The sequence below is a fragment of the Dendropsophus ebraccatus genome, chromosome 10 (assembly GCF_027789765.1).
Source record: "Dendropsophus ebraccatus isolate aDenEbr1 chromosome 10, aDenEbr1.pat, whole genome shotgun sequence".
In the NCBI taxonomy this organism is placed as follows: Eukaryota; Metazoa; Chordata; class Amphibia; order Anura; family Hylidae; genus Dendropsophus; species Dendropsophus ebraccatus.
Genome location: NC_091463.1, coordinates 104,421,455 through 104,443,877, shown reverse-complemented (window position 1 = coordinate 104,443,877; position 22,423 = coordinate 104,421,455). Strand labels below are relative to the sequence as shown.

Sequence of the window (22,423 nt, the reverse complement as noted above, 5' to 3'; positions counted from 1 at the left end):
ACCCCCATACATCTCCTGAGGTCTGGTGCTCCGGCTGCGGTTTTTCTTCGCCTTTATGGCGTTTATCAAGGCCGGACGTGGGTCTTTCTTATAGATTTTTTTTCTGTATTTCTTTGTCGTTTCAGGACGTATTAATTTTAGCCTTTTTTTCTGCGGTGTAAGATCGGGTTCAGCCGCCCATTAGGAGACGTTGACAACTTCCCGGCCCTCTTACAAGGTCTTATTGACTTTCACTTACAAACTATTTCATTTAATGCCAGTCTGAGCCGGTTACAATACCAATCTGTTTCTTGCCGTAACTCGGTTTATCTGTTTGTTCTTCGGCCTCTGAAGGGCCCCGGCGTCCAGCTGACGGATCTCCACACTTACAATGCACAGAGACGTCTTAATCACCATTTTATGTTGAACGCCATAAAGGTTTTATGACAGAAATGGTCGGATGATGGTCCCAAAAAATCAAAGGCTTCATTACTGACCATTTTACAGCTCCGGGGAGAGCGAGAATACATTGACCCCTGCGATTTCTAGGGAACCATTAACAGAAACGGAGGAAAAACTAATTGTGGTTGTAAATCATATGGGAGAAAAACTCTATGTAAGCTGCTGGGGGACGAGGAGCGGAGGATCTGATGTGCTCTAATACACAGAAGGGTTAGGAGAAGGCGAGGGACACTTCTAGGAAGAAAAAAGGGGGTTTCCATGTGTTATTGGTTACATGGAGTTAAAGGGATTGTCCGAGGAGCAGCAGTCGGTTAAAGCCTTCCACTCCCGGCGCGGCAACGGTGACATTGTGCAGCAATTGGTTGGTGTGATGTCACCCGCCCACCATGATCTACATATACATCTACCACCTTTATGTCTCAGAAGGTGTGCAGGATGTAAGAGCCAGGGAGCAGAAGACTTCAGATGTCATCCGCTCCATAGACAACCCCTTTAAATATGTTGTACTAAGGTTTAGTCTGGGATCTTCATTACACTTACAGACACCCTGATATGCAGCTTGCTGCCTCTGTCCCTCCCCCGCCCGCTCTCTCCACATAACTCTATGGGCATCTGTAACCTGATCCCTCAGTAAGCTGAGAGTCTTGCTAACACAAGTGACCTTAGCTGGTATCAGACTGAATGATGCGTTTATGAGAATATAACTATTACAATGAGACTAGAGTATAGTTGGCACTGCCGCGTTCGCACTGGAGAATGGGTTGAACGTGTAATAGCCTGATATAGGAGTGCTCCTGGTAAAAGTAAAAAAGGTTTAATATGCAAAGGTACAGATAAAAAACAATGGGCATTCACCACATATACAGGCCTGTATATTATTCGGTACATCAAGGGAGTAGGGAGGACAGGCGGACTCACTGGTGCGTACGCCCTCAGAACGACGTTTCACGCCTACTGGCGCTTCTTCCTTCCATCCTATATACAGGAATATAACTACTATAATACTGCTCCTATATACAGGAATATAACTACTATAATACTGCTCCTATATACAGGAATATAACTACTATAATACTGCTCCTATATACAGGAATATACTACCATAATACTGCCCCCTATATACAGGAATATAACTACTATAATACTGCCCCTATATACAGGAATATAACTACTATAATACTGCTCCTATATACAGGGATATAACTACTATAATACTGCTCCTATATACAGGAACATAACTACTATAATACTGCTCCTATATACAGGAATATACTACTATAATACTGCTCCTATATACAGGAATATAACTACTATAATACTGCCCCCTATATACAAGAATAAAACTACTATAATACTGCTCCTATATACAGGGATATACTACTATAATACTGCTCCTATATACAGGGATATAACTACTATAATACTGCTCCTATATACAGGAATATAACTACTATAATACTGCTCCTATATACAGGGATATAACTACTATAATACTGCTCCTATATACAGGAATATAACTACTATAATACTGCTCCTATATACAGGAATATAACTACTATAATACTGCTCCTATATACAGGAATATACTACTATAATACTGCCCCTATATACAGGAATATACTACTATAATACTGCTCCTATACACAGGAATATAACTACTATAATACTGCTCCCTATATACAGGAATATACTACTATAATACTGCTCCCTATATACAGGAATATACTACTATAATACTGCCCCTATATACAGGAATATACTACTATAATACTGCCCCCTATATACAGGAATATAACTACTATAATACTGCTCCTATATACAGGGATATACTACTATAATACTGCCCCCTATATACAGGAATATAACTACTATAATACTGCCCCTATATACAGGAATATAACTACTATAATACTGCTCCCTATATACAGGAATATAACTACTATAATACTGCTCCTATATACAGGAATATAACTACTATAATACTGCTCCTATATACAGGGATATACTACTATAATACTGCCCCCTATATACAGGGATATACTACTATAATACTGCCCCTATATACAGGAATATAACTAATATAATACTGCCCCCTATATACAGGAATATAACTACTATAATACTGCCCCTATATACAGGGATATAACTACTATAATACTGCCCCCTATATACAGGAATATACTACTATAATACTGCTCCTATATCCAGGGATATAACCGCTATAATACTGCTGCTCTGTATAGTTGTCTGGTATATGACTAGTGGTAGGGTATATAAGGTGTATAGGGTAACACTATGTATATGTTATGATGTTGGATGATCACAGTCACCTGTATACCTGCACATGTGTGTGTTGATCAGCAGATATGGCGGTATGTTCCCCGGGAGCTCTGTAGTGCTGTCTATACCTTTCTGCTCAGCTCGGGGTCTTTTAGTTATTGAATCTCCTCGGTAAGTCCCGCTGAGGAGATTGTGTGTCGCTGCTTCTGCCTGTGGCAGTGAGGGGGTTAATGGTAGGTGGTTACCTCATGGAGCGTCCACCCGAGCGGCCTCCTCACCGCGTCCCCTCAGTCGGCTAATTGGTCTCTGAGCTCAGGGAGAGTCTGGAATACAATGAGGCACTGCAGGGTAAATAAATAAATGATGGCGGAAAATCCGAGTGCAGCGCTCACCTCCAGCACCGCCCGGCCGCCATCCAGACGCCGCAGCCGCACAGCTACCGCAGCCGCACAGCTACCGCTCACTTGGTAAAATGTGCCTGACATTGACCCTAAAATTATTCTGAAATACGGGAAAAAGTAAATGAATTAAAATTGTATGAAGATAAAGTGAGGAAGGTCTATGGAAATGTTATTACTCTCTGTCATCAGAAGAGTTCAGCTCCGGAGGACTCGGCACCTTCATGCATTGCAGATACTTCCTATTGACTTTAATGGGATCTGTGTAGTACTGAGGTTCACCAGTGGTGGCGCTGCAGGAGAATTGGATTCCACCATAGATGGAACCTGATAACCGGGGATCCCGGGATCTGTGTATCACATCTAATACTATGTAAATAAGACACGGCGGCTCCGGAGAGCGATGGACGATGGAACGTAAGGATAGGAGGAGCGCGTCTGCCGCTGTGATGGGGTAACATATGGTGAAGGGAGCGGCCATCTCTATGGTTATACGAAAAGAGGTGGATTCCTGTATGTCCTGCAGGAAGTGGTGTATTCTCTCCAGTACTTATCAGCTGCTGTATGTCCTGCAGGAAGCGGTGTATTCTCTTCAGTCCTTATCAGCTGCTGTATGTCCTGCAGGAAGCGGTGTATTCTCTTCAGTCCTTATCAGCTGCTGTATGTCCTGCAGGAAGCGGTGTATTCTCTTCAGTCCTTATCAGCTGCTGTATGTCCTGCAGGAAGTGGTGTATTCTCTCCAGTACTTATCAGCTGCTGTAGGTCCTGCAGGAAGCGGTGTATTCTCTCCAGTTTTCCAGTACTTATCAGCAGCTGTATGTCCTGCAGGAAGTGGTGTATTCTCTCCAGTCTTCCAGTACTTATCAGCTGCTGTATGTCCTGCAGGAAGTTGTGTATTCTCTCCAATCTTCCAGTACTTATCAACTGCTGTATGTCCTGCAGGAAGTGGTGTATTCTCTCCAGTCTTCCAGTACTTATCAGCTGCTGTATGACCTGCAGGAAGTGGTGTATTCTCTCAATGACGTGTGGTGCGCCTTGAAGTGATCCACTATGCAGAGGCCAGGGCGATCAGGGCAGGTGCCACACTGGAAAATGGTGTCCTTCCTGATCCCCCTGTTACCCCACACTCTGCACTTCTTCTGGGGTCTCCCTTTCTCCAGTGTGGGGGACGTCACCTGGAAAATGTTGTCCTGGTGCGATACGGGGTCCTTCATATCCAGAAGCGCAGGGTCCGCTCCATGGCTGCTAAATATTAGGGCTCTATTACTGCTTCTGATATGTTCGGATCGTGCCGCAAGCTACAGGGCAGCGAGGGGCCGGAAGAGGGGGTGCTGGTATAAAAGTTATCCCCGTACAGGTGGTGACCTTTATCCAGCAGTGGGAAGATCAGTTCCTGGACGATCTCCCCACTAACTCCGAGGATGGGGGGGGGGAGTGGGCATCTGGGGGCTGGATTCGGGTGTCCCTTCCTACATACACTCTAAGGGTACGTGCACACTGCGGAATTGCGAAGGATAACCCTTTGTGCATTCCGCAGCTGGAATCCACAGGCGGACTGATGCAGGCGCGCGTCTCCACATGTGTCATAGACTCCATTCTATGCACGGGCGGATTCCGCTCTCCGTCCAACGTATTCATTCTTTGGATGGACGACGGAATCCGCCCATGCATAGAATGGTCTATGACACGGGTGGAGACGCGCCCGCATCAGTCTGCCGGCGGGTGCCAGCTGCGGAATGCATGAAGGGTTATCCTTCGCCATTCCGCAGTGTGCCCGTACCCTAAATCTGTAAGTACCCTGAGGTACTCTCACAGAGTTTGTAGAATTTCACGCCATACCGTCATCTCTTATTGTTATGGTACTGGCGGAAAAGACGTGTCTGGGGGGGGGGGGGGGCAGCATACGCTACGCTACCCCCAAACACGTCACTGGATGAATGGAGGAACGAAGGATCCCCCCATTCATCCTCACTGGCTGTTTGGGTGTCTGAGGCAGTAAAAACGTATGCGTCTGACACCGAAAACACCTTGGGGGCCATTTTTAAATGGGGATTGGTATATGGGGAATGTAAATGTGTAGTGTAAAACTTTATTTTGTGTAATGTAGTGTTTTTTTACGTGTTTTTCTTTAACATTAAGTATAAAAAAAAACCTACGCCAAAAAAGGTGATAAATGTCGCACATGTGGCTGTAGGATATAGGAAAAGAACACCCTACGCCAAAAAAGGAGGAGTCGCTGGTTAGCAGCGCACTTACGGCGGTAGGGTGCGGAATATTAAAGAAAAAAAACAAAAAACAAACATTTTCTAAATGCTGAACATCCCCGTAGCTACTGATAAGTGTATAATATACACTTATCAGCCACTAGGAGGCAGTATTCCGGAATAAGACGGAAAAAGACGATAGACGACTAGGGACCCAAAAAAGCCAAAGATGGCGACGCGAGAAGAGGACGCCACGGACCCGGAAGACGCCGATCGGGACCCCGGATCCGGTGAGTATGGCCCAAATACCTGCTCTGGACCCCTCAGCTACCTAGCTGAGGGATCCAGAGCAGGTATTTTACACCTTGGGGGCACTTATATCGTCGTGATCGGCTGGTTGGTCCCGGCCGGAAGATCACGGCGATCGGGACCGTGGCATCGGGCCACCGTTACTTTTAACAGTAATGGCGGTCGGACAGTCCTCGGACAGCACCGACCGCAATTTTTTTCGCCGCTGAATTGATCAGCCAATAGCGGCAATCGTCAGCACGGGGGGGGGGGGGGGGGGGTTTAACCACCCCCCGTGCCGACAGGCTAGGATGGCCTGCTATACATTATAGCAGCCAATCTTCCCCCATCCCCCATCGCTGTGTGTGTACACACAGCGATCGGGGAAACTGCGGACGTACATTTACGTCCATTTGCGTTAAGGCACGGACTTCGGGGGCGTAAATGTACGCCCGCGGTCGTTAAGGGGTTAAGACAAATTTTTTAATATATAAGGATTTTAAAATAAATAATTAACAATAATAATAAAAACAATAAACAAAATGCATATAAAAAATAATGACTATTTACAAACAAGAGTCAGCTGATTGTATGACTCCATATTTTCTATAATAACCTTTGTCTGTCTCGATTAGTTTTCCGATTTATGAGTGAAAGGGATTATCCAGGATTAGAAGCAGCGCCACCCCTGTCATCGGGTTGTGTGTGGTATTACATCTTAGTTCTGTTCATTTCAATGGAACTGAGCTGCACTACCTCAAACAAACTGCGCTATTCTGATTTACGGAATCGCGTTATGATGCTTGTTTGATTATTTGGAGTTTGTAGTGTTTGTTGTGTGTGATGCAGATTGTCCTGATCACGGCGGCGGCAGCGGCGGGGTCCTCCCTGACGTCTCTGATCTGGCACTATAGGCAGCCGTCACTATATTACAGGTTATTATAGTGATTATCATGAAGTTCCAGAAGCTTCCACTCCGCTTTATAAGGAGCCGACGGGGCAATCATCTCCAAATCCCTCAGCAATCTAGGACAAAAAACCGAGTCCGTAGGAACGTGAAGTGTCTCCCGGTCTGGGAATCAGAGGATGTGAAATTCATTACAGAAGACTGGAAGAGGCTGCACGGGCTGACCGACTTCAAAGACGCAGAAGCCGCCGATCGGTTCCGGTTCCGGTTCCCGTCTCCGCTCATTCCACACAGAAATCGGCTATTTTTAGGAAAAACTTAGAGACCTGAATTGGTGTAATTTAGAGTTTAGAGAGCGACTTTATCCGCAGAATGTTCCCTGTGCAGAATGGGAAGAGAATTTATTGCAGATATTCCGCCGCGCTCGCTGGGGACGAATGTAATGTTCATCGTTCGGGTCCCCGGGGGGAATCGGTCTGGAAGTTACTTTTACAATCATGAATAATGAAGAGTCTGGATGTAAAAAAATATATAAAAAATGTCAGAGTCGGCCCGAGCGAGTGTGATTGTGCCCTGTGCCGCTCGGCGGGATTCTCATTCCACGTGAAGGACGGCGCCTTATTGACTCCTTAATTGCTGCGCCTTATGGTGGGATCTAGTGGGTTTGAGTATGAAGGAGATATAATGCAATGTGATTGGCCGATCACAAGGATGTATAGTATATACTGCTGTAGCTGACAGGATATAGTCCATCCACCTATATAGTATATAGTATATATAGGTTTATTAGCCATGTGTGAGGGCAGATGGGGGTCATTAGATAAGAGAATTACACATACAGCAGCGCCATTCACTTATATCACCGAGTTTCTCATATTCATCCAGAGAAGGAGCTTTGAATTAATGAGGCTGAAGGTGAGGACAGGCAGCAACAAGGACACAGTCAGGACAGGCAGCAACAAGGACACAGTCAGGACAGGCAGCAACAAGGACACAATCAGGACAGGCAGCAACAAGGACACAGTCAGGACAGGCAGCAACAAGGACACAATCAGGACAGGCAGCAACAAGGACACAATCAGGACAGGCAGCAATCAGGACACGGTCAGGACAGGCAGCAACAAGGACACAGTCAGGACAGGCAGCAACAAGGACACAATCAGGACACGGTCAGGACAGGCAGCAACGAGGACACGGTCAGGACAGGCAGCAACGAGGACACGGTCAGGACAGGCAGCAATGAGGACACGGTCAGGACAGGCAGCAACGAGGACACGGTCAGGGCAGGCGGCAATCAGGACACGGTCAGGACAGGCAGCAGTCAGGACAGGCAGCAATGAGGACACGGTCAGGACAGGCAGCAACAAGGACACGGTCAGGACAGGCAGCAGTCAGGACAGGCAGCAATGAGGACACGGTCAGGACAGGCAACAATGAGGACACGGTCAGGGTAGGCGGCAATCAGGACACGGTCAGGACAGGCAGCAATGAGGACACGGTCAGGGTAGGCGGCAATCAGGACACAGTCAGGGCAGGCGGCAATCAGGACACGGTCAGGACAGGCAGCAATCAGGACACGGTCAGGGCAGGCAGCAACGAGGACACGGTCAGGACAGGCAGCAACGAGGACACGGTCAGTGCAGGCAGCAACGAGGACACGGTCAGGACAGGCAGCAACGAGGACACAGTCAGGGCAGGCAGCAATGAGGACACGGTCAGTGCAGGCAGCAACGAGGACACTGACAACTTTCTGACACTGGTTGATTTGAAAATATTTCCCCTTTAGGGTGCGTTCACACCTACAGGATCTGCAGCTGATTTTCTGCAGCAGATTTGATGCTGTGTTCAGTTATTTAAATGAAATCTTCTGCAGAAAATCAGCTGCAGATCCTGTAAGTGTGAACGCACCATTAAGGAAACAATTAGCATGATGAATTGATACATTTGGTCCTGTAGAGGCGGCTCCATGTTACGGTAAGCTGAACGCCGCGCTCCCGTCACTATAGGTTTACATTCCGGCCTCTTTGATGGTTTTGTACATGTGACCTTCACAACAATGAGATGGAAGTAAAGTCACCTCCTTGGCGTCCAGGGACGTCGTCTTCTCTGAGATGCAGATGGGATCGCTCCCTTGTAATATTTCCATACAACATATACCGAGTTTGGGAAATGACGCGCTTTGTCCGTAGAAGCGGCAGATAATTTATGTGCGTCCTGGGAATAGTCCACACGTCTTCTGATGCTTCATAAGGGGCACAGATTTCTGAATATATATGATACATGACGGGCGAGCGTCTGACTGGGGGGGTGGAGATCACAGCCGGAGCACCGGCCGATCCACGACCTTCATCCTCCGCTCACTTGTAGATATCAGGTAGAGTCTATAAATGAGGGATGGATCGGATGAGGTCTGAATTTCATGAAAACATTTGAATCTATTAGTATCTGGACTTGTGTGATTCCTTCCAGGTGATTCACCTATACAGGAGAATGTACAACCCAGCGATACGCGGTGATACAGTCTGTATCTCAGCTTACTGGGATGGTTCTCAGGACTTGCTGGGAGTTGTAGTCTTCCATAGCTGATGATTACAGCAATACCTGGACTAGGCCTGTGATCCTCCCTGATCTGCTGTATAACACCTGTGTATCTCACCTGACTGCTCGGAGCCTCAGTTCTCCTAATATATGTTATTAAATCCCATAAAGATTAATGATGTTGACAGGTCAGACGTCCCGATCCATCCAGACTGCGCGTAACGTACAGAAATAGCAGATAAGACGCCTGAACTCCATAACCGAGAGCGTGTTAGAGAGCCCAGAGCCTTGTACTTATTTCATGTATATTTATAAATGTCACAACATTCCTTCTTTATGTAGGATTAGTGATGAGCCGCGCCGCAGCCATTTACAGGATCAGGACGGAAATTCACGGCCGCAAAAAATCTCACCAGGAGCCAGGAACAGAAATAGATTAATTAAAGAGTCCCAGCAAATCAATGGAAGACGATAGACGAGATAGTCAGGGCCAAATGTATTCTGGGTATTATTTATTTATTGTACCTATATCATGCCAACATATTCCATAGCAATGTACAATTATTACCATTCACATCAGTCCATCTCCCCAATCTACATAAAAACTACTATAATACTGCTCCTATATACAGGAATATAACTACTATAATACTGCTCCTATATACAGGAATATACTACTATAATACTGCTCCTATATACAGGGATATAACTACTATAATACTGCCTCCTATATACAGGAATATACTACTATAATACTGCTCCTATATACAGGAATATACTACTATAATACTGCTATATACAGGAATATAACTACTATAATACTGCTCCTATATACAGGAATATACTACTATAATACTGCTCCTATATACAGGAATATAACTACTATAATACTGCTCCTATATACAGGAATATACTACTATAATACTGCTCCTATATACAGGGATATACTACTATAATACTGCTCCTATATACAGGAATATACTACTATAATACTGCTCCTATATACAGGGATATAACCACTATAATACTGCTCCTATATACAGAAATATAACTACTATAATACTGCTCCTATATACAGAAATATAACTACTATAATACTGATCCTATATACAGGAATATACTACTATAATACTGCTCCTATATACAGGAATATACTACTATAATACTGCTCCTATATACAGGAATATACTACTATAATACTGCTCCTATATACAGGGATATAACCACTATAATACTGCTCCTATATACAGAAATAGAACTACTATAATACTGCTCCTATATACAGAAATAGAACTACTATAATACTGCTCCTATATACAGGGATATAACTACTATAATACTGCTCCTATATACAGAAATAGAACTACTATAATACTGCTCCTATATACAGAAATATAACTACTATAATACTGCTCCTATATACAGGAATATACTACTATAATACTGCTCCTATATACAGGAATATACTACTATAATACTGCTCCTATATACAGGAATATACTACTATAATACTGCTCCTATATACAGGGATATAACCACTATAATACTGCCCCCTATATACAGGAATATACTACTATAATACTGCTCCTATATACAGGAATATAACTACTATAATACTGCTCCTATATACAGGAATATAACTACTATAATACTGCTCCCTATATACAGGAATATAACTTCTATAATACTGCTCCTATATACAGGAATATACTACTATAATACTGCTCCCTATATACAGGAATATAACTACTATAATAATGCTCCCTATATACAGGAATATACTACTATAATACTGCTCCTATATACATGGATATAACTACTATAATACTGCTCCTATATACAGGAATATACTACTATAATACTGCTCCTATATACAGGAATATAACTACTATAATACTGCTCCTATATACAGGGATATAACTACTATAATACTGCTCCTATATACAGGAATATAACTACTATAATACTGCTCCTATATACAGGGATATAACTACTATAATACTGCCCCCTATATACAGGAATATAACTACTATAATACTGCTCCTATATACAGGAATATAACTACTATAATACTGCTCCTATATACAGGGATATAACTACTATAATACTGCTCCCTATATACAGGGATATAACTACTATAATACTGCTCCTATATACAGGAATATACTACTATAATACTGCTCCTATATACAGGAATATAACTACTATAATACTGCTCCTATATACAGGGATATAACTACTATAATACTGCCCCCTATATAAAGGAATATAACTACTATAATACTGCTCCTATATACAGGAATATAACTACTATAATACTGCTCCTATATACAGGAATATAACTACTATAATACTGCTCCCTATATACAGGAATATAACTTCTATAATACTGTCCGGAATGTTGTGTTTGCAGCTTTCTGTCCCTCTTTGCACGGTGTTTCGGTTCTCGTTATATCATTGTCTTGCAGTCGTTTATATGACAATCCCTTTTAGAGGAGATGACGCTTTCTTGGAGACATTGATGGATTTTTTTTCATTAGGAATTTAACAAATGGAAATCCCGTCTCTTGCACTCTGTGGCGCTTTTATATTTCATATCGGATAATTTGCAGCAGTCAGAACCTTCTCATGTTACGTATCTATTAGAGGCGATATTATCTGTGGTGTTACAGACCCCCTGGGAGATGTAGCAGAGTGGAGTGGTATGGCGGTATAGCAGCTATATGGGAGATGTAGCAGAGGGGAGTGGTATGGCGGTATAGCAGCTATATGGGAGATGTAGCAGAGGGGAGTGGTATGACGGTATAGCAGCTATATGGGAGATGTAGCAGAGGGGAGTGGTATGGCGATATAGCAGCTATATGGGTGATGTAGCAGAGGGGAGTGGTATGGCGATATAGCAGCTATATGGGAGATGTAGCAGAGTGGAGTGGTATGGCGGTATAGCAGCTATATGGGAGATGTAGCAGAGGGGAGTGGTATGGCGATATAGCAGCTATATGGGAGATGTAGCAGAGTGGAGTGGTATGGCGATGTAGCAGCTATATAGGAGATGTAGCAGAGTGGAGTGGTATGGCGGTATACCAGCTATATAGGAGATGTAGCAGAGTGGAGCGCTATGGCGGTATACCAGCTATATGGGAGATGTAGCAGAGTGGAGCGGTATGGCAATATACCAGCTATATAGGAGATGTAGCAGAGTGGAGTGGTATGGCGATGTAGCAGCTATATAGGAGATGTAGCAGAGTGGAGTGGTATGGCGATGTAGCAGCTATATAGGAGATGTAGCAGAGTGGAGTGGTATGGCGATGTAGCAGCTATATAGGAGATGTAGCAGAGTGGAGTGGTATGGCGATGTAGCAGCTATATAGGAGATGTAGCAGAGTGGAGTGGTATGGCGATGTAGCAGCTATATAGGAGATGTAGCAGAGTGGAGTGGTATGGCGGTATACCAACTATATGGGAGATGTAGCAGAGTGGAGTGGTATGGCGATGTAGCAGCTATATGGGAGATGTAGCAGAGTGGAGTGGTATGGCGGTATACCAGCTATATGGGAGATGTAGCAGAGTGGAGTGATATGGTGATGTAGCAGCTGTATAGGAGATGTAGCAGAGTGGAGTGGTATGGCGGTATAGCAGCTATATGGGAGATGTAGCAGAGGGGAGTGGTATGGCGATATAGCAGCTATATGGGAGATGTAGCAGAGTGGAGTGGTATGGCGATATAGCAGCTATATGGGAGATGTAGCAGAGTGGAGTGGTATGGCGATATAGCAGCTATATGGGAGATGTAGCAGAGTGGAGTGGTATGGCGATATAGCAGCTATATGGGAGATGTAGCAGAGTGGAGTGGTATGGCGATATACCAGCTATATGGGAGATGTAGCAGAGCAGAGTTTGTCATTCGGTTTGCTCATTCTTCTCTTCTGACGGATTGAATTCCATTGAACCTGTTGCATTATCTGTTATTCTTGGATTATACAATGACGGCCCATGTGTCCGTACGGTTGGCCATATCCACCTTTGGCGTGGCACAGACATTTCCTATTAGAAGTTATCACATCAGCAGTAGTTATCTCTGACATTTCCACTATGAAACTACTACTCCCATCATGCTGTAACGCTACAGGCTGCTGATCTCTGCCTAGAATGTTTTATCCAGTAATGTCAGCGCAGTAGGTGAGTGGCGGTGGTTACAGATGGCGGCCAGCACACCTGTCTATGGGATATGTCTGATATTACAGTGCAGGAGGCTGCAGTACCACACACTGCCTGTAGACAGGGGGGCGCTGTGTGTGATATCACATATCTCTCTAGTGTGCAGGCACAGCATCCATACCGCCATGTAGTGATGTTTGAGCAGTCGTCACATAATCCATTTTTTAATCTTATTATGGAAACGCTGATAACATTGAGGCAGATGTCAGAAGTCGCTTCTTGTTTTTCCTTCAGCCGGGAACAGGAGACATATTGTGAACATACACATCAAACATTTCCCAGAATCCTTTAGTGCTCCTAACTATAGACGCTCTCGCCTCCTTCCCACCAAATGGTTTGTGTCCTCGCCAAATAACATGTAGGGGCTAATGGCTGGCAGGCACCCGCTGCTGATGGCTGGCAGGCAGGCACCTGGAGCTGATGGCTGCCAGGCAGGCACCTGGAGCTGATGGCTGGCAGGCAGGCACCTGGAGCTGATGGCTGGCAGGCAGGCACCTGGAGCTGATGGCTGGCAGGCAGGCACCTGGAGCTGATGGCTGGCAGACGACACATGAGCTGGATCTACGACACGTGAGCTGGATCTACGACACGTGAGCTGGATCTACGACACGTGAGCTGGATCTACGACACGTGAGCTGGATCTACGACACGTGAGCTGGATCTACGACACGTGAGCTGGATCTACGACACGTGAGCTGGAGCTACAACATGTGAGCTGGATCTACTACGTGTGAGATGGATCTACTACACATGATATGGATCTACGATGTGTGAGCTGGATCTACGACACGTGAGCTGGATCTACGACACGTGAGCTGGATCTACGACACGTGAACTGGATCTACGACACGTGAGCTGGATCTACGACACGTGAGCTGGAGCTACAACATGTGAGCTGGATCTACTACGTGTGAGATGGATCTACTACACATGATATGGATCTACGATGTGTGAGCTGGATCTACGACGCATGTGCTGGATCTACGACACGTGAGCTGGATCTACTACGTATGAGATGGATGTACTACACATGAGATGGATCTACTACGTGTGAGCTGGATCTACGACGCATGTGCTGGATCTACGACATGTTTTCTGGATCTACAACTTGTGAGCTGGATCTACTACGTGTGAGATGGATCTACTACACATGATATGGATCTACGATGTGTGAGCTGGATCTACGACACGTGAGCTGGATCTACGACACGTGAGCTGGATCTACGACACGTGAACTGGATCTACGACACGTGAGCTGGATCTACGACACGTGAGCTGGAGCTACAACATGTGAGCTGGATCTACTACGTGTGAGATGGATCTACTACACATGATATGGATCTACGATGTGTGAGCTGGATCTACGACGCATGTGCTGGATCTACGACACGTGAGCTGGATCTACTACGTATGAGATGGATGTACTACACATGAGATGGATCTACTACGTGTGAGCTGGATCTACGACGCATGTGCTGGATCTACGACATGTTTTCTGGATCTACAACTTGTGAGCTGGATCTAAAACATGTGAGCTGGATCTACAACATGTGCGCTGGATCTACAACATGTGTGCTGGATCTACTACACATGAAGTGGATCTACGACGTATGAGATGGATCTACTACACATGAGGTGGATCTACAAGCTTCTAAAGCCAGTAGGATATTGTCATGTATATAACAGGCCTGGACAGGACACGGGACAGGGATATAATATTACCGCTTTATAAAGCTTTGGTGCGGCCTCATCTGGAGTCTCCGTCCAGTTTTGGAACCCGATTCATAAAAAGGACGTTCTAGAGCTGGAGAGGGAACAAAGACGGCCACTAAACTAATAAGGGGAATGGAGCATCTTAGTTATGAGGAGAGATTATAGAATTACATGTGTTTAGTCTGGAGAAGAGACGGATAAGGGGAGATGATTAATGTATTTACATATATAATGGGGGCCCCTACAGGAAATATGGGGAAAAGATGTTCCAGGTAAAACCCCCTCAAAGGACAAGGGGGCGCTGCCTCCGCCTGGAGAGACAAGGGGGCGCTGCCTCCACCCTGAGAGACAAGGGGGCGCTGCCTCCGCCTGGAGAGACAAGGGGGCGCTGCCTCCGCCTGGAGGGACAAGGGGGCGCTGCCTCCACCCAGAGAGACAAGGGGGCGCTGCCTCCGCCCGGAGAGACAAGGGGGCGCTGCCTCCGCCCGGAGAGACAAGGGGGCGCTGCCTCCGCCTGGAGGGACAAGGGGGCGCTGCCTCCACCCAGAGAGACAAGGGGGCGCTGCCTCCGCCCGGAGAGACAAGGGGGCGCTGCCTCCACCCAGAGAGACAAGGGGGCGCTGCCTCCGCCCGGAGAGACAAGGGGGCGCTGCCTCCGCCCGGAGAGACAAGGGGGCGCTGCCTCCGCCCCGAGAGACAAGGGGGCGCTGCCTCCGCCCGGAGAGACAAGGGGGCGCTGCCTCCACCCAGAGAGACAAGGGGGCGCTGCCTCCACCCAGAGAGACAAGGGGGCGCTGCCTCCACCCAGAGAGACAAGGGGGCGCTGCCTCCACCCGGAGTGACAAGGGGGCGCTGCCTCCGCCTGGAGAGACAAGAGGGCGCTGCCTCCGCCTGGAGAGACAAGGGGGCGCTGCCTCCGCCTGGAGAGACAAGGGGGCGCTGCCTCTGCCTGGAGAGACAAGGGGGCGCTGCCTCCGCCTGGAGAGACAAGGGGGCGCTGCCTCCGCCTGGAGAGACAAGGGGGCGCTGCCTCCGCCTGGAGAGACAAGGGGGCGCTGCCTCCGCCTGGAGAGACAAGGGGGCGCTGTGAATCTGTGGAACAGTCATCGCAGGATCTGGTCACAGCAACAACAGTAGAGGGCTTCAAAACCGGCCTAGACAAGTTCTTAGAGCAAAATAATATAAATGCATATGTATAGAACCTATCACCCCTCCCCCTTCCCTGTATGTATAGAACCTATCACCCCTCCCCCTTCCCTGTATCCATCCCCTCCTTGGTTGAACTTGATGGACATGTGTCTTTTTTCTACCGTATCAACTATGTAATTATGTAACTATATGTAACAACACGTGAGTTTGAATACATTTATTTGTATCTGTATGCTGTGTCACAGGGGCGTAGCTAGGATTCATGGGGCCCTATAGCAAAAGATGTTAAGGGCCCCCCTACGCACAACAAAAAGCACTGTTCAAAAGTTTGGGGTCACATTGTAATGTCCTTATTTTTGAAGGAAAAGCACTGTACTTCTCAATGAAGATAACTTTAAACTAGTCCTAACTTACAACCAATCCCCTCTATACATTGCTAATGTGGTAACTGACTATTCTAGCTGCAAATGTCTGGTGTTTGGGGCAATATCTACATAGGTGTATAGAGGCCCATTTCCAGCAACTATCACTCCAGTGTTCTAATGGTACAAGGTGTTTGCTCATTGGCTCAGAAGGATAATTGATGATTAGAAAACCCTTGTGCAATCATCTTCACACATCTGAAAACAGTCTAGCTGGTTACAGAAGCTACAAAACTGACCTTCCTTTGAGCAGATTGTGTTTCTGGAGCATCACATTTGTGGGGTCAATTTAACGCTCAAAATGGCCAGAAAAAGAGAACTTTCATCTGAAACTCGACAGTCTATTCTTGTTCTTAGAAATGAAGGCTATTCCATGCCAGAAATTGCTAAGAAATTGAAGATTTTCTACAACGGTGTGTACTACTCCCTTCAGAGGACAGCACAAGCAGGCTCTAACCAGAGTAGAAAAAGAAGTGGGAGGCCGCGTTGCACAACTAAGCAAGAAGATCAGCACATTAGAGTCTCTAGTTTGAGAAACAGACGTCTCACAGGTCCCCAACTGGCATCTTCATTACATAGTACCCACAAAACACCAGTGTCACCATCTACAGTGAAGAGGCGGCTGCCGGATTTTGGGCTTCAGGGCAGAGTGGCAAAGAAAAGCCATATCTGAGACTGGCCAATAAAAGAGTAAGATGGGCAAAAGAACACAGAGATTGGGCAGAGGAAGACTGGAAAAAAGTGTTGTGGACGGATGAATCCAAGTTTGAGGTGTTTGGATGACAAAGAAGAACGTTTGTGAGACGCAGAAGAAATGAGAAGATGCTGGAAGAATGCCTGACGCCATCTGTTATACATGGTGGAGGTCATGTGATGGTCTGGGGTTGGTGCTGGTAAGGTGGGAGATTTGTACAGGGTAAAAGGGATTGTGAATAAGGAAGGCCATCACTCTGCACCGCCATGCCATACCCAGTGGGCAGCGCTTGGTTGGAGCCAATTTCATCCTACAACAGGACAATGACCCTAAACACCTCCAAATTGTGCAAGAACTATTTCCAGCAGAAGCAGCAGCTGGTATTCTATCCTAGGTAATGGAGTGGCCAGCGCAGTCACCAGATCACCACCCCATTGTGGGAGCAGCTGGACCGTATGGTACGCCAGAAGTGCCCATCCAACCAATCCAACTTGTGGGAGCTGCTTCTAGAAGCGTGGGGGGCAATTTCTCCAGCTTACCCCAACAGATTAATAGCTAGAATGCCAAAGGTGTGCAATGCTGGAATTGCTGCACAAGGAGGATTCTGGGACGGAAGCAAAGTGTGATGGAAGAACAATGTTATTTCACATACAAATCAGTATTTCTAACCTTGTCAGTGTCTTGTCTCTATTTTCTATTCATTTCACAACGTGCGGGGGTGAAGAAGTGGGACTTTTCATGGAAAACACAAATTGTTTGGGTGACCCCACACTTTTGAATGGTAGTGTGTGTGTATATATATATATATAATATATATATATATATGCTCTGTGATGTAGCCAAAAAACTAAATCTCTTGTGGCCAGAGGCAGGATCCTGGCTGCAGACACAAGAGTGACTGTCAGGGCAGGGAGCCAATGGCTGCTTGCTATGACAGTCCACTGTTTTTACCTATAAGGGCCCATTAGAAGCCCCTTTGGTTGAATACATAAATACATAGGTGCAGGAGCGGACTACCTTCTGCTTAATCCCTTATTTACTTAGTGTGTAAGTGACCCAAAGTTTCCTTTCCTTTTTGCACATTTTCCTTTCTTACTTGATTGCAGCAGCTGGAGAACAGAGATCAGAGGTTATCAGTGCAGTGAACCAGAGATCTTTCTTCTGCTTGTTAACCCTTTTTTTTGCGTTGCAGCATGTAAGTAAACACTGGGTCACTTACACACTGCGGTACATAAGGGGTTAAGAAGATGGACACATGCTCTTACCTTCTTCCCCAGGCCCCCCTCCAGCAGGGGCCCCATAGCAACTGCCTACCCTGCCTCTATGGTAGCTACACCACTGACTGTGTCAATACTGTATGCTGTGTCAGTACCGTACGCTGTGTTACTACTGTATGCCGTGTCAGTACTGTATGCCGTGTAACTACTGTATGCTGTGTCAGTACTGTATGCCTTGTTACTACTGTATGCTGTGTGAGTACTGTATGCCATGTTACTACTGTATGCTGTGCCAGTACGGTATGCCGTGTTACTACTGTATGCTGTGTCAGTACTGTTTGCTGTGTGAGTACTGTACTACTGTATGCTGTGCCAGTACTGTATGCCGTGTTACTACTGTATGCTGTGCCAGTACGGTATGCCGTGTTACTACTGTATGCTGTGTCAGTACTGTATGCTGTGTAAGTACTGTATGCTGTGCCAGTACTGTATGCCGTGTTACTACTGTATGCTGTGTCAGTACTGTATGCCGTGTAACTACTGTATGCTGTGTAAGTACGGTATGCCGTGTTACTACTGTATGCTTTGTCAGTACGGTATGCCATGTTACTACTGTATCCTGTCAGTACTGTTTGCCGTGTTACTACTGTATGCTGTGTCAGTACTGTTTGCCGTGTTACTACTGTATGCTGTGTCAGTGCTGTATGCCGTGTTACTACTGTATGCTGTGTAAGTACTGTATGCCGTGTTACTACTGGATGCTGTGTCAGTACTGTATGCTATGTTACTACTGTATGCTGTGTAAGTACTGTATGCCGTGTTACTACTGTATGCTGTGTCAGTACTGTATGCCGTGTTACTACTGTATGCTGTGTCAGTACTGTATGCCGTGTTACTACTGTATGCTGTGTCAGTACTGTATGCTATGTTACTACTGTATGCTGTGTAAGTACTGTATGCCGTGTTACTACTGTATGCTGTGTCAGTACTGTATGCCATGTTACTACTGTATGCTGTGTCAGTACTGTATGCCGTGTTACTACTGTATGCTGTGTCAGTACTGTATGCCGTGTCAGTACAGAAGCACGAAGATCTAAGCCATTTCAGAGTTCTTGGCATCATCATGGATAATGTGAGGAGTGCCAAACTTGTATTTACGGAACGTGTGACTGCCCCCCTAATCTCCCTACCCTTGCCAGGACCAGACTGACCCTTATTCTGTAGCCCCCGACACAAACATGGGGAGATTTCTCAGCCACACGACAACACTAAGCTATCAGCATAAAGGATCCAGGTACCGGGACACGGCACTTTTATATCTGTGCTCCAGTGCTTCATCCTCCTCCTCTCGGCACTTTTATATCTGTGCTCCAGTGCTTCATCCTCCTCCTCTCGGCACTTTTATATCTGTGCTCCAGTGCTTCATCCTCCTCCTCTCGGCACTTTTATATCTGTGCTCCAGTGCTTCATCCTCCTCCTCTCTGCACTTTTATATCTGTGCTCCAGTGCTTCATCCTCCTCCTCCTCCTCTGCCTCCTCCTCTCGGCACTTGTTCTCTTCTTTTTTTGTTATTTAGTTAGGATGTAAAGATTGTGCAGCGTTAATATAAAGAGCAGTGTACGGCCGATAGAACGTCCTGCGACCACTTCATGTTACGGGAAGGTGGTGGCCGGGACAGGAAGTCAGGCGGCTGTCAGCACTAAGCTCCTGGCTTAGATACATGGTAACAATGTGGATACTGAGGCGGTGCGGTTACTCTAGTGGAGAGGGATGGAGATTCCTGTTTTCTCTTTAATTATCGCGGTAATTGATGTTCTTTTCCGTCTCTTTTTATTTTCCAGGACGCGGTCAAAGAGAATAACAAGAGGCGCGAAATGGAGGAAAAGATGAAACGGGCCAAGATAGCGAAGGAGAAAGCCGAGCGAGAGAAGATGGAGCGAAAGCAGAAGAAGAAGCTGCTGATTGATATGAATAAAGGTAAGAACGGCCGCCGTCTTCTGCGCCTCCCCCCCCCCCCCCCCCTCCACATCTTCAAAGACGCCACTGCTCAGATTTAATTAACTTATGTAGATCTCGCCATCCGCTAGCCCTCCGCACACGCCACGTTTTATCTGACTCACACATCTCGTTTGTTATAGCTTACCCCCAGCACGACCAGTCATGGCCTGACCCCCAGCACGACCAGTCATGGCCTGACCCCCAGCACGACTAGTCATGGCCTGACCCCCAGCACGCCCAGTCATGGCCTGACCCCCAGCACGCCCAGTCATGGCCTGACCCCCAGCACGCCCAGTCATGGCCTGACCCCCAGCACGACCAGTCATGGCCTGACCCCCAGCACGACCAGTCATGGCCTGACCCCCAGCACGACCAGTCATGGCCTGACCCCCAGCACGACCAGTCATGGCCTGACCCCCAGCACGACCAGTCATGGCCTGACCCCCAGCACGACCAGTCATGGCCTGACCCCCAGCACGACCAGTCATGGCCTGACCCCCAGCACGACCAGTCATGGCCTGACCCCCAGCACGACCAGTCATGGCCTGACCCCCAGCACGACCAGTCATGGCCTGACCCCCAGCACGACCAGTCATGGCCTGACCCCCAGCACGACCAGTCATGGCCTGACCCCCAGCACGACCAGTCATGGCCTGACCCCCAGCACGACCAGTCATGGCCTGACCCCCAGCACGACCAGTCATGGCCTGACCCCCAGCACGACCAGTCATGGCCTGACCCCCAGCACGACCAGTCATGGCCTGACCCCCAGCACAACCAGTCATGGGGATGTTCAGCCACACAGACTCCGCCCACTTCCATTGTCTTATTTACGCCTTTCATGACAGCTGATACAGTTGGTTTGTGTTTTCTTAATAACTTGTCCCTTTTGCCTTCATACGACGGGAAGGAGCGATTTCCATTACTATGCTAATGAAGCTGCGTGTAATATATTGTATGTACATACGGAGGACTTCATTACGTCCGCCCGCCATTGTCTGCCGCTGATCTGCAAATACAGACATTTCCTAAAGGCTTCAAGGAAAGCAGAAATCTTAAAGGGGTATATTCCATTGTGTAACATATCACCTGCCGGCACTATAATGGGGGACACCGGCCTGGATGGGATGCCATGCTGCACAGCTATGTGGGAGTTACAGAAGCAGTTGAGCACGCCCACTAGTCTCTCTGATTATTTCCCATACAGTTATAGGCTATGTTCATACAACGTACGAGACCAGCCGTTCCGTGATCTTTCCGGCCGCAGAGCTCTGATGCGGGCGCATCAGCGCGCGCCCGCATCAGAGCTTACCATAGCCGGAGCCGGAGCGTATGCGATGTGTGTACGCTCCGGCCGGGATCCCATAGCTTAATAGGCTGTGTTCCGCTGCACAAGAACTACGGCTGTTGTTGCCATCGGCAACAACGGCTGTAGTTTTACGTAGTGTGAACATAGCCATGTAGAGCAGTAGTGGGCATGCTCACTACAATCCCTTCAATGTTCTAGTAATTGGTGAGGATGGCAGCCCTCCATGAATCTGTTAGGCCGGGTTCCTACTCCATTTAATGTATACGTTTTATGGCAGAAGAAAAGACGATGCAATCGTGTGCAATCCATTTTTCCATTGACCTCCATTATAACTAAACAACAGACAGACCTTTTTTTTCCCTTTTCTTTAGCATTCACAAAAATAGGGTAAATACCATTTTTGTGTGAATAAATGTAAACATATAAAAAAGCAAACGTTAAAGGGACGGCGTCACCTAAATGTTCTGTTACTGATTAGAGTCAGATACTAAAACTTGTTCTCTTATTCTAATCTGTTTCTATTTTCTGACTGTAATTTTTTTTATTTCACTATTTGTACACTGTTATGGGGGTGGCCATATTACCTGGGCTGTTCTTAACAGCATTTAGTGACATTCTTTACAGCCAGGCTCATGGACATAGATGAC

General features: G+C 46.5%; 1 protein-coding gene and 1 long non-coding RNA gene across 7 annotated transcripts in view; one reads left to right on the top strand and one right to left on the bottom strand.

The window, feature by feature from the left end:
* LOC138802435 (uncharacterized) overlaps positions 1-3,523 on the bottom strand; it is a 31,385-nt gene extending 27,862 nt beyond the window's left edge. The window contains exons 1-4 of one of the 2 annotated variants that reach the window (XR_011364763.1): positions 3,299-3,523; positions 3,114-3,222; positions 2,967-3,044; positions 1,297-1,416 (exon numbers count right to left, since the gene is read on the bottom strand). This is a non-coding gene — a long non-coding RNA (uncharacterized lncRNA). The remainder of the gene's footprint in view (positions 1-1,296; positions 1,417-2,966; positions 3,045-3,113; positions 3,223-3,298) is intronic. The other variant, XR_011364764.1, reaches the window with a different exon arrangement.
* DIAPH2 (diaphanous related formin 2) overlaps positions 1-22,423 on the top strand; it is a 984,664-nt gene that overhangs the window by 787,199 nt on the left and 175,042 nt on the right. For all 5 annotated transcript variants that reach the window (XM_069985741.1, XM_069985740.1, XM_069985739.1 and 2 more), the window contains one exon: positions 20,311-20,446. In XM_069985741.1, coding sequence (XP_069841842.1) covers positions 20,311-20,446 — 136 coding nt within the window. The remainder of the gene's footprint in view (positions 1-20,310; positions 20,447-22,423) is intronic.